Source organism: Coenobita brevimanus, chromosome 79 (assembly GCF_032717465.1).
Source record: "Coenobita brevimanus isolate Jiangsu-jjx chromosome 79, ASM3271746v2, whole genome shotgun sequence".
NCBI classification, from domain to species: domain Eukaryota; kingdom Metazoa; phylum Arthropoda; class Malacostraca; order Decapoda; family Coenobitidae; genus Coenobita; species Coenobita brevimanus.
In genome coordinates, this window is record NC_137032.1 from 35280411 (window position 1) to 35294426 (window position 14016).

Below are 14016 nucleotides of genomic sequence, written 5' to 3' on the forward strand. Positions count from 1 at the left end.
AATTTACAAGCGAGAGAAATGGTAAAGGAAGAAGAAAGAGAAGGAGAAATGGCAAAAGGTAAGTGAAACAAGTGGGCAGACCAGATTTCTTTCAAGGCAATTCTTTGTGTGGGTGTTCTGGTAGGATCGTTAACGAGATACATAGAGAGGTGGCTAGATAGATAAAAAGACATACGCAGATACACACAGATAGATAGAGAGAGAGATATAAATAAAAGGACAGACAGACAGACAGGTAAAGAAACATCAGACAGGAAAAGGTAGGTTGGTAGGTGGGCAGATGGTTTAAAATGTGGTTACTTTTGTCCGCAGCAGCAGAGTGAATTGATAACGTCGTGGATGGTGCGGTCACCATCGTCCTGGAACACCCGACTGGATGGCTCTTCCTGACACTCACACACAAACCGCTTCACCTCATTCAGCGGGAACCCTTCAATGTAGTAGTTCTGCACCAGGGAACAAGATTTAGAGGAAAGGGATTAGTCAATACGTTACAGTGTTACATATCAAAATAAATGTCTTCAGATTGTTTTTTTCCCTCTTCAAAGTTTCATGAACCTGCTGGGAAGTAATCTACTATTTCTGGAACCTGGTTTAGTTAATGGTCCATAGAAAACACCAGCTCTACCACTGTTAACCTCAAACTGAAGATTTCTTAAGAGGAGGAAAGGTACCATTTTAATTTGTTTACTTTTAAGAAAATAATGTATAGGTATGGATGTCCCCTGGTGTTGTGCATTATGATGCTCCAATCTGGAATGGCTCATTGACCTAGCTCATTGCTCATATTATAATACCAGCCAGTGGTTAAAAGTTACTCAATCTCTCCTTAAATGTCTGAACTGAATAGTCTACCCCCAGACCACTACACCCCTTATAGGGAAATAAGAAAAAGGAGGGGGGGAGGACTGGATGACAAAGGCTTTATTACAGTTCAACAACAGTCTCTCAGGCAACTTATACCCACCTTTTACCACAGTTAAATATACAGTATGTGTGTGTGCTCAGAATTTTGGTTCTGAACAACAGATGATATGAACTCCTACACGACCTAGTTTGCTGCCTCATGTACAAGAAATAAAGACAGTGAGTTAGAGGGATGAGTAGAGGAAACTGAGGCCATAAGAAAATAGTATACGTTAAATTCAGCATAATAATGCAAATTAACATGAGAAGTAAATGAGTCAGCACAAAAGTAGCATAACGCTAAAAAAATAAAACGATAAGCACTAGGTTAATGACATAAAACAGCCAACATAGCTACAATGACAACAGTAAAATCTTTAGCAAAAAATGACAGGGATATAATAATTAGCTTAAATGACAGGTATCGTACATGAAAACTAAGAGGGTGATCACTGTGTAGATGTTGATGTAAAAGAATAAAACCACTATGAAGGGAAAAATATTATTGACCTATTCAACACACACACACACACACACACTCACACACACACACAAAACTATAACACCATGACTCCTCACCTTTATAGTTTCATACGCGTCCATGATGATAGCAATGAAAAGACTGAGGATGACATAAATGAAGAGGGAGATGAAGGTGTAGAGGTAGATACGTGAAAACCACCACACCACCGGGTCCTTGCCAGAGGTGGATGAGAAGGTGGCAAACATGTCATCACCATTGATCAGCGAGTACAGGCACTCCATGGTCGACGAGAAGGTTCGGAACTGAGGACAGGGAAACTTGATTAAATGATGTGTTTGATATTAAACAGATGAAAATAGTATAGGCAATCCTCATTCAAAATTTGGAATATTTAGGAAACAGGTGGTTAGTACTGTCCACAGGAATACCATGCAAGTGGTATGACGCTAAATATCTGGTACTTGCCCTTGCATAGCGCTCCATTCTGGGAGTGGACTACCTTATTTCACATCCTTAAGGAACCTCTATCCTGATACAAGTACATTTGATCCTACTCAATCTATACAGTCTACAAATATTCCTTTACAGACTCATTTCAACTGTTCTCACACTTCACTTTTCAAACTCATGCCATAAAAAAGTATCATGCCAGTTCAATTCATGTCAGTACTAAAACACCTTCATATGATCCACCTGGAGCTTCTGTACTTAAGGTATATCCTGCTTTGTATAAGTTTCACAGCATCAGTTCCCTTCCTTCCTTCCTTCCCTGAGACACTATTATCCATGTCCTTTACACATTTACCTCTCTCTTCTTTCAGTGTAATGAGGTACTAAATCTCTATCTATCTATCTATAGCCCGACGCCCTAATCCCGCAAAGGGTGGCCGCAGACAAAACGCCTCCAAGTCACTCTGTCACCCACCATTTGACTCCCCTCCCCCCAACTCACCCCCCCCTCCCTCATATACCTCTCAACTCCATCCCTCCACCTCATCCTCGGTCTACCCCTTCCTCTCCCTCCCTAAATGCCTTCCAATCTTAACCAATACATTACAAAATGGGTCACATTTTCTCCCCCAAACCAACACCTTACTCATGCCTATACAGTATTTACTTTCACATCTCACAGTTCAAAATCACCACACAGCTCTCAACCAACCAAGCAAGATCTCACTCAATATTTGTACACAGCACATCAATACATACATCATGTTTGAGATATTTCATTCTCTGCCACCTTCATTCCCATTCCCTTAAGTTGTATATTGACCTCTCATAATCCCATCTACTGTATGTATTCAGTGACAACAGTTCATCAATTACTTCACCTCTTCTATACCTCACTTTCCTCTGTTAACTAATACTCCTAAGATAGGTATTATTCTCGACCCATCAATGATGCTCTTTGATATAAACTGTCAGGACATGCCCAAAGTGTGAAGTAGATGCAATGAAATACAGTACTAGGGTAAGAAAACTATTATCCCTGACTGAACATATCTGGTAGCCTACACTGTACTGAAAAAACAAAGACATTTCACTCACCCTTGTCTAATTTTAACATTGGTGCTGTAATATAAATCAAACCTTATGCTAAATACACATACCAGGTATGTAAGATGCAAAAGTAAACACTGGCCAGAAAACATTGAAAAGAAGTAAATACTGCACATGGTTCTTTTTACATATCATGGACGTGTCTAAAATATCACAACTTCTTCTACATATCTGGTGCAGTTAATCCAGGGAAATGGTAAATCACCTTTACAGGCATCAATATTTCTGTATTTGGCAATATTTCTGTAATTTATTGATGAATTAACAGTGAGATAATATACAGAACGGCAACATATACCCTGAATTTGCTGTAAAAGGTGTGGAGATCACGTACCTTGAGATGGTATGGTCCCAGCACAAGCCAGCCACACAGGGAGTAACCGGAGAACACCATAAGGATGCATATGGAAAACCTCAGCACGTTGGGAATGCACTTCTTTATCGTCAAGATCAGCACCTGTCAATATAAGGAATATGTGATACAAAAAGTAATACTGTACACAACATACAAAAAACCATACCGGTATATATACTGTGCATATATATATATATAATTATATATATATATAGATATATATAGATATTACTGTATACATGCAGTAGTTCATGTGTGCAGTGTGTTGAGGAGAGCATGTGGAGGCTGTCATGTGCGAAAGAATCGACCTTGCTGGTGAGTCTCTTGAGTGTGTGGAAGAGTTTTGTTATTTGGATATGTTATGTGCTGAAGGTGGGGCTGGAGCTAGCTCTGCAGCTACAGTCAGGAATGGTTGGAAGAAGTTCAGGGGGCTGTTGCCTCTCCTGACACCGACAGGGCTCTCCCTCCATGTGAGGCATGTGTCAGGAGTGTAATTTTTTTTTTTTTTTTTTTTTTTTTTTGTGAAGAAGGAACCAAAGGCAATGAGCCTGTAAAACTGTTCCTTCCAAGAGAAAAACAAAATACAAGAGAAAGTCAAATTCAAGATCTGATCATTTCAAGATGCCAGGACACACTGCGTATGAAAGACTGGAGATCATAGGAAGCAGGAAATACAAACAGAGGGAGACAGTTCCAGAGCTGACCTGTTGCATAAATGAAGGACTGGGAGTAATGGTTAACTCTTGCATTAGAGAGTTGGACAGAAAAGGGGTGAGAGTTTACTGCTAGATGGGTGCTACGCGCCCGTCGTAGAGGTGGAGGAATCCAAGCAGACAGTTCAGAGGAACAGTGACCATTGAAGCAGCGATAGAAAAGAGATAAAGATGCAACAGTGCGGCAAACAGACAGAGGTTGAAGGGAGTCAGTAAGAGGAGGAGAGTTAATGAGACAAAAAACCTTTAACTCCACCCTATTGAGAAGAGCTGTATGTGGGGAGCCTCCCCACACAAGAGAGTTGTACTCCACACAGGGGTGGATAAAATCCCTGTAGAGAGTCAACAATTGTGCAGGGGTAAAGAAGGAACTGAGTCGGCTTAGCACACCCAATCTCTTGGAAGAAGATTTTACAAGAGATGTAATATGATCTTTCCAAGATAAGTCCCGAGTAAATGAAACCCCAAGCATGTTCAACGATGATGCTATATGGCAAAGAGACCTGGGCGATAAAGGAAGAGAATATTCACAGGCTCAAACATACAGAAATGACAATGATTAGGTGGATGTGCAGTGCGTCCCTGAGTGCGAGACCTGGGGGGGGCTAGGTTTAAGATGGAAGAGTTGAGAGGTAAGATGGGACTGGAATGTATTGGTGCTGTGATGAAGAGGGGTAGATTGAGGTGGTTTGGGCATGTGGAGAGGATGGGGAATGATAACTGGGTGCAGAAAGTGATAAGTGTTAACGTTCACGAGAGGGCTGCAAGAGGTACACTGAAAAGACCTGGGATGACGTCACTGAGCGTGACCTCAGGGATAAGAGACTGAATAAGGAGGCTGCTGGAGATCGAGCAACATGGAGAGCAGCCATTAGATGACCAAGGCCGATGCATGCCAGCATGTTGGAGCCTTCAAAAACAAAACAAAACATATATATACCATATTGAATACTTAACCTTTGACTACTCAAATTTTTCTTGGCTGAAGAAACTCACCAGATGTTAGCATGAGTAAAATAAAATATTAAAGACAATCCAAAGCAACTACATTGCTAAATTAAGGAATACTTACTGGAACAAACAAACAACAAATATACACATACATAAACATGTACACACAAAGTACATGCATGCACTTACATACACACACACACAAACACAAAGTGGCATTTTGACTCACATTATAGGTCGTGAAGAAGCCAAGGTATCGCAGACATCCGAACCACACAAAGAGGTTGCCCAGCCCCAGGAAGAGCGAGCACACATTCCACGTATCTAGGTAGCCCTCATAACTCTGTGGGAGTGGCCAGGAGTCAGGTGGGGAGGTGTCTGCTTAGTATACTTATTAAGTTTGCTTAGCACTGTGTAGGTATTATGTCTGTTTAGTAAAGGAGTTTGGAAACTAATTTTCTGGACTGATCTTGTCAAACATTTTGGTATGGTGATGTCTTATTTTAATTAACCCCTTCAGTACCAGATGCCTGCTGTGCATGCACGCGTTGTATCCCAAGTTCACACAAGACAACTGTGTTTTTTATTATTACTATGGTTAAATGAGGTAGGGTTGCAGGAAGATGTTATGAAGTGCTCAGCTGCAGTGCTCATTTCCATATCTTGAGTCTTTGAGCTCGTGAGTTGTGACAAGTTATTTACCTCCTATCCTGGGATACAAGGCCATTGCATCAGTCAGATTACCAGTTACCCCAACTGTGCTAATACTGTACTGCACAGTCATACATACATATAGTGCTGTACTCTCACACAAAGGAGGGTATCTGGGGAGGCGGGCACCTGATAGTTCATAGCCAATCCGGATAGTGCTTGGCTGAAGACCAAGAGGGTAAGCAAAACATGGTTAGTTGAGCAATCCTAGATAGCCCCAGAGCATCAGGCAGCCAGTACCGCCATCCCAACTTTCTCTAATAATTGGAAAGAATATCTGATATTCATCATTCATTATGGCCTGGCTGCATGTTGGTACTGAAAGGATTAAAAAATATATATTTCCATTAATTCCTTCGGTATCACATTTTACATTAAACCTTGTTTGGTATATTAGAAAAATGTCTTGTTGGCTCAGAGTTTGCTAAAGTCAATATTTGATAAATGGAGGCTCCCTATAAAATGGAAGTATTGAATATATTATACTCTTGTTACAGCACTGATTGATGATTTTATTTAACACAACTCACAATGAATGAAAGGTTAATTTTTTACAACTAATAATACTGTATTACTGTACAAATATTATACACAAATGTTAGGATGTTTGCATTATTCAATACTCATTGTGAAGTATGTAAACTTTTCTGAGTAAAATTCTACAGTGCTTCAAAATTATGGTTTCTGGATTATACAAACAGTACTCACTGTAAACCAACAATGCATTCCAACAATAGGAATTTTTTCATACAACTGGTACTGTAAACTGGGTGAAAAAAATGACAAACCAGTTTTAGAGGAAGCAAGGGAACTATAATATGAAATCTTCAAGCTATTTTCTGAGGACTTTATGGGCAATGTAAAAAAAAAAAAAAAAAAAAAAAAAAAAAAAAAAATAATAATAATAATAATAATAATAATAATAATGTATGACAAGGATTTGTTAATATTTAGTTTTTAATTGTGAAGTACAATGGTATACTAGGATAATTTTCCTGAACTGTAATGTGAGAGTACTTTAATACTACTTTCACTTTGGATTATAATGCCATCTGCTACTGACTTGTAATCAGAATTACAGAGAATTAGTCATCATCATCATCATCTAAGTTATAATAAAACTACACTAAAATAAAAATTCATCTTAAATTAGGTGACAGAACCACATAGATAATAAAGGTTAAAATGTAACCAGTCAGATGGTAAGTGGTCAAGTGTGTATTACAGCAAAACTTCACTATACAGGACTTTACTATGTCAAATTTTTGCTACTACTGGAGTACTGCAAGTATAAGTGACTCAGGAATGACTGGGAGCAGGAGGGAGGTGAGAAGAGAGGAATGAATCAGTAGGATGAAAGTAATGCAAGCAATGAAGAAAGCAAAATGGGGAAAGCCCCAGGAAGTGATGGAGTGTGTGGTGAAATATTGAAGCATGGGGGTGAGATAGGAGAGGAATGGATATGGAAGATGTTCAGACTGGCCTGGAAGGAAGGTAGAGTCCCGGAGGATTGGAAGTCAGGTATAATTACTCCCCTGTACAATGGAAATGGGAAAAAGAAGTGTGTGGTAATCATAGGGGTGTTTGTCTTCTTAGCGCAATAGGAAATGCATATGGTAGGATACTTATATTGACCGATTTAGGGAAATAACATGGGAATTAGTTGGAGAAGAACAGGGAGGTTTTAGGAAGGGATGAGGCTGTGTAGATCAGATATTCATTCTTTGGTCTTTAGTGGAAAAGTTTCTAGAGAAGGGAAAGAAGTTGTATGTGGCCTTCATGGATTTGGAGAAAGCATATGATAGGGTGGATAGACAAGGAATGTATTGTAGAAAGTAAAGTATTAAGGAAATATGGAGTAAATGGGAAGTTGTTGAATGCCCTGAAGAGTATGTATGAGGGTGCTAAAGCTGTAGTGTGTGTGGATAGTGAACCAAGTGAATTCTTCTATCTGAATGTTGGATTGAAACAGGGATGTGTCATGTCCCTATGGTTATTCAATCTGTATATGGATGGGGTTATAAAAGAGATACAAGGCAGGGCAGTGGATATTGAAGCAACCCTAATGAGAGAGGGCAGTGTTTGGAAACTCCCTGTACTGTTGTTTGCAGATAATACTGTATTGTTATGTGAAGACAAAGGGGAACTGTAAGGTTTGGTGAGTGAGTTTGGGAGCGTGTGTAAGAAACAGAATCTAAAGGTAAATGTAGATAAGAGTAAAGTTAAAGTCTTTGAGAGAAATGAAGTCACTGAACGTACAGTGAGGCTGGATGAGGAGGAATTGGAAAATGTGAGTGCATTCAAGTACAGTACTTGGGTAGTATGATTAGTAAGGATGGAAGTTTAGAGAGTGAAGTGCTTGAAAGGGTGCAACAGGAAGAAAAGGTTGCTGGTTCCTTGAAAGCAGTGATAAGGAACAGGGAAGTTAATGTGGAAGTAAAGTCACTGCATGACAGTACTGCAACTTCATTTCTTAACATAAGGAAATGAAGCTTGGACCTTGCTTGGGGAGAGGGAGGGAGAGACCGAGGATGAAATGGAGAGATGAAGTGGAGAGGTATATGACAGGGGTGTGAGCTGGGAGCAGGTCAGTGAAGTGGCATTGGACAGGGTGACATGGAGGCGATTTGTTTGTGGTCACCCCTTACGGGATTGAGGCGTTGGGCAACAGAGAGATAGAAAGGACACACTAAACCTATCAGACTTTATTTTCTCCCATTAGACTGTCTGATATAACTAATAAATGATCTGGAGCAAAACAGTATACAGTAACCGTACTTGTTTCTTTTTAATGAGATGTACCAAGAATGAAAGACTGACTAAGAGGGTGTATGTAGGTGAGGTGGAGGGAGGGAGAGGAAGGGGTAGACCAAGGATGAGGTGGAGGGATGGAGTTGAGAGGTATATGAGGGAGGGGGGGGGGTGAGTTGGGGGGAGGGTAGTCAAATGGTGGGTGACAGAGTGACTTAGAGGCGTTTTGTCTGCGGCCACCCTTTGCGGGATTAGGGCGTCGGGCTATAGATAGATAGATAGATAGACCAAGTACAACCAGGAGTATAGCCTGGTGTCCTACTCTTTGATTAAATCTGAGAGTAGGACACCAAGCTACAGCCCAGCCTCAGGCCCCTACACCTCAAAAGGGGTAGTATGGGGCAGGTTTTCATTTTTTAGGTACAGTAGTATGTAGCTGGATACCATTTATTTGGGAGGTGATACCATATGATTGAAATCTTGGCTGTTCTTTCGTCAATCTCCATTTGAAGATTCCTTCAGAGGATGCATGGCACTGTCATTTCTATTTCATGAAGGTTATCGAGCTTCAATAAGTTACTGGTATCCACATCTATTTTTGCATTATTGGATCCAGCAATGAATCAGTAAGCATATGTCACTGCCTGACTCACAGGGTTGTACTGGAGTTTTTCCATGCATACTATATGGCAGTTGGATACATACCAATAATTTTAATGTAGTGAAAGCTAGCGTACAAAAGACTTTGGCTTTTCTCACAGTAGGTTCTTAAACTTTTCTGATATTAGTCCAGTACAGTGAAGCTTTACAGTATTCGTACTGTACATCACAGAAAAAAATCAACAGGGATAGATAAGCATAGTTAAAACACACACACCATGGTTCATGCAATTATGAAGGGAAAACAAACTCACATAGCTGGGATAGAAGTCATGAGAAAAATAAATAAATATAAAAAATAAAAATCCAAGCAACTTACCACCTGTACACTGCTTTTCACAAATTCAGCATGGCCAATGCGCAAAACCTACACCAAGTCATGCAAAATAAAAAGAAGCAAAACTGTGTTACAAACAGGCAAGTGTAACTATGCTTACATAAACAGTGGATATTTCTGAGGAACAAGCAAGTACAAACTGCAAACAAGAAACAAAGGAACACAAAGCTGAAGCAGTTTTTAGTCTGTATGGCATAAACATTTAGTTTCCAATTAGTTTACAACAGTCTCCACTTATAAGTATCAAAGGGAGTGGCATGTTGGAAGTCCTCTGCAACACTACTGTATTTGTTCATGCCACATGTCTACTGTACTGGAACACCTCCATTATAGTGATCAGACCACAGCAGATCACTGGTGCCACATGAGATCCCCTACTGAACACTAAATTCTGGTCAAGAAATTATAAGTATGGTAAGAACACAATTAAATTTTCATCTGCCTTTGTGGTGTTCAGCTCCATGCCAACCTTTGTACCTTATTCTTTCTGCTAACAAATGATTTAAGTGATCTTCTAACCCTTTCACTACGAGGAATATTGACTGATATACTTCAGCAGTAACATGCATAAAACATAAAAGATGTTACCACTGTGAAAGGACGTAAATGAAGATGCATGCATGGAGTGCGAAATATACAGCAATACAGTGCTCCTATGCATAGCCTATTAATTACACTTCTCAGTCTTCCAAAAACCATTATATAAAAGTTCTACTACAATAAAAATGGGTTAAAGGCAAAGTGGATGGACTGTCTGCTTTACCACCATTCATTTGTGTGTATCTAAATTATTGAGAGAGAAAATAATATTTGATGGACCATGAAAATAAAATGCTGACCAGACTGACCTAAGGATACAGTGATTAAATTATGGTGAAAATATGGCAAAGGCCAAGAACATGTTGTACCAACGTAAATAAATGTGAAATACTGAGAAGGAAATGCTCAGCAGGATGGAGGTACAGCAACAGCAGTTCTGTCACCTCTGCTACTTCCCTTTCTATGAATTTTGATAAAGGTCTATCTATCTATCTATTGCCAGACGCCTCAATCCCTGCTTGTCGTAAAAGGTGACTAAAAGGGTTGGCGGAGGGTTAGTGCCCCTCCCCGGAAAACAACTAACTAAAAAAACAAACAATTGATAAAGGTGAGTTTTTTTTTAAATCAAAACCTTCCATTTACTGGTTCAAAAATTCTAGAGTCTGAATATATCCTCTATTCTCCTATTCACTCCAAATGAAACAAAATTAACATAACTGACGTTTCACACACACAACCAGGCATTTCATCGTTTCACCTTGTCCTGATCCAAGACAAAATCCTTGTACTGGAGCTAGAAGGCAAGCTGTGCATCTCAGAGGGCACAAATTGCCTTTTGTGATTTTCAAGGATCCATCATTTCTCCACCTTAGGCCTCAATCCTAGGAGGTCTAAGTGAAACAACTCTCTCTTTTACAGTTACCTACATCATGCTGCTGCTGCTTCAAGTCATGCAGAGTCAGAAGCCAATCTATGCATCTGAATAATACAATAATTAACCTCTCTGATATAAAAGTTTAATCAGGTTATAAGTAAGCAATATTTAAATGCAAAGAGGAGACCTCTCACAGTGAAGGAATTACAGGCAGGGAGCAGATCCAGGAATATTTCTGAGGTGGAGCCCATATTATTATTGGACATTCAGCTCCCTTCTACTCACAGCCAACTGAGTAGTGTTTGATACTCTGATATTTAAACTACTGCACTGAGAACAATCAACTGTGAACAACGACATCACACACACAATTTGTCAACTAACGATGGACTGTATCACATTCATATGGGAGAACTAAATATTACAGGAATAAAAAGATGCTTTCTATACATGCATAGTACAATTATTTAAGTGTGAAAAGACCAGGAATGCAGCCAGACAACCAGGGTAACATTCCTACAGACACCCATGAAAGGAATGTACATAATGAAGGTGCAGACTATCAAGGTCATTCATCTTGATATACTACAGTTATGGTGATGGAGAGGGGTGCCTTCATGTGATAGCACTGTTATGGACAAGTGACTTTGCTGCCTAATCAGCTAAATGTCCCTCAATTCTCTCCCTCTCCCCCAAAGGGAGGATGATGGACTGGGAGAAGGGTAATTTGCAGCCTACAGTTCACTGAGTTCACATTCAGAAGAGCATAAGACTGCATCTGCTACTACTGTACTGTACATTGGTAATGGACATAACAAACAAAAGGTGTGGATGTGTGATTATTTGTAACTGTGTTTAATTCTGTGTCAGAAAAAGCAACCATAAAGCATCAAAGCCAATATATACACACCCTCTTTTTTTTAATTAGTTACTGGCTGTACTACCAGACAGCCAATAAACAGTAGTGCCAATTTCTGTTACTCTATGCATTCCGGATATTAAATCTGGTTAATAGCTGTGGTGCTAGCCAATGTCAGGGTTACAACTACCATACAAGTCCCTGTCCACTTTAACTTGGCCTAAAATTGCAATTGCTCCAGATGGAATACTGAACTGTAATACTAAAAAAAATTATTGCTATGCCCTTTTTACTCTATCTTGGCCTGAAATTGCCATCTCTGATATTGATTAGAGTTGTAACAAGAAATTAACACCAGAATATGCTGACAGTCTTAAAGAACTTATATAGAGAGATTACAGGGCCACAGTACTGTCTTATTCTTCCACTGCGCTACACAAAATAAGGCTAAAAACAAAAAAAACTCTGAGCCAGGTTTGGGTATAATGACTAGAGAGAGAGACAGAGAGAGAGAGAGAAGTGTTATGGAAAGGAAGTACAGGCACAGCAATTTCTTAATTTTACCACATTGAGCTGCTGGAAATAAGCTGCAAAATGACAATAATCTCTGCCAAGTTAGAGTGGACTAAATATACCACTACCTACCCTCTCCTCCTCTTCCTCGAACAACTGAGAAGAAGAAACTGGTGTGAAATTTTTTAGCCCACAACACTGAAATGATCAAGAACGTACAGTAACAAAAATTTAGTAACAGTTTCAGTCTCCTCCACTTCATCTCCAGAAAAGTCTAATAAGAATCTGTGGGGGAAAAGCTGCTGAATTCATAAACTGAGTACTGAGCTGAAAGTCTTTGCGTACTGAGCTGAAAGTCTTTTAACTCTAAAGCAGACGGTGTTGATAATGGATGGCCTCAAGTGGTGACACTGAAAAAGCTGGGATACTCTGCTGGCCAGTTAAATGGACATCCCTCAATTCCCTCCCTTTCCTCTGAAAGATGCACGATGGACTGCAGGTAAAGGGCAACTTCAACATGCCGTTCACCAGGGTCACATTCTGATGAGCCTGGGGTTGCAACTGCTACTATTATTATTACCGTTACTCTAAACCAGGTCCTGGAGAGGGACAACTTCACATGGTGGTATGGTATGTAACAGTGTGGCTCGCTGCTAAGTTATACTAACATTTTCCTTCCATTCTCTTCTGTCTTTCTTCCCTTCATTCTTTCCATGTCCTTCTGCCTACGGGTGACTTTACACTCCCTCTTCTGTCTTTCTTTCCTTCATTCTTTCCTTGTCCTTCTGCCTACGGGTGACTTTACACTCCCTCTTCTGTCTTTCTTTCCTTCATTCTTTCCTTGTCCTTCTGCCTACGGGTGACTTTACACTCCCTCATCTGTCTTTCTTTCCTTCATTCTTTCCAATTCCTTCAGCCTGTGGGTGACTCTACACTGAGTGACATGCCAAATGGTTTCCTGTACACCAGGGAACCATTTACTATGCTGGGTGGTAACCATATAACCAAATTATGGCGCCTGGTGGTTTAGTGGGTAATTATTGCGCTCCAATTGGACTGAGCCGGTGAAGGTTTATATCCAAGGGGTGGTTGGGGTTGATTGCTCATGTAATGCCACTACCATGAGAGTGACCAGTGAGGCTGGTCACTCTCATCTTAAATGTCGGGACCAACTGCCTAGCCCCGGGCTCCTACGCTCCTCATGGGGAAATGTAGGAGTGGATGATGGATGGATGGATCGTCAATTCCCTCCCCATCTCCCAGAAAAAGGACGGTGGAGGGCAGGAGGGTAGCTTCGGCTTCCACTCCACTGGGCTCATGTTCAAATGACCCTGGGGCCACAATACAACATAACAGCTTTTCACCTACGAGAATTGGTGTATCAGTAAAACACCAAGAATAATGAAAGTTTTGTACATGACTAAAGCTGTGTATGACTAAAGATATGTACATTCTGACAATACAACTCACTGCAAAAAGTAAGTTCAACCACTAATACCTATTCCAATGTACTATATTCTGTACATTGCCTTACTATTACTACTACTACTACTGTTATTATTATTATTATTATTATTAGTACTGGTACTACTTTGAAAGTCTCATGAATAGGAATGGAGAAAGTGAAGCGACTGATAATTGACTGCGTACTGAGAAGGAATGCAGTGCCAGGAAACGTGACGCTCGCAGAGGTGAAGTACGCTGTGAAACTACTGAAAAATGGGAGAGCACCTGTGGTTGATGAGCTGTATGCAGAGATGATTAAGTGTAGTGGAGCAAGTAAAATGAAGTGCTTGTTGGAG

General features: G+C 40.1%; 1 protein-coding gene across 1 annotated transcript in view; it reads right to left on the reverse strand.

The window, feature by feature from the left end:
- Positions 1 to 296: 296 nt before the first annotated feature.
- LOC145409113 (mucolipin-3-like) overlaps positions 297 to 14016 on the reverse strand; it is a 33182-nt gene continuing 19462 nt past the window's right edge. The window contains exons 10-14 of the mRNA XM_080279653.1: positions 9411 to 9458; positions 5199 to 5312; positions 3285 to 3407; positions 1486 to 1692; positions 297 to 446 (exon numbers count right to left, since the gene is read on the reverse strand). Coding sequence (XP_080135779.1) covers positions 297 to 446; positions 1486 to 1692; positions 3285 to 3407; positions 5199 to 5312; positions 9411 to 9458 — 642 coding nt within the window. The remainder of the gene's footprint in view (positions 447 to 1485; positions 1693 to 3284; positions 3408 to 5198; positions 5313 to 9410; positions 9459 to 14016) is intronic.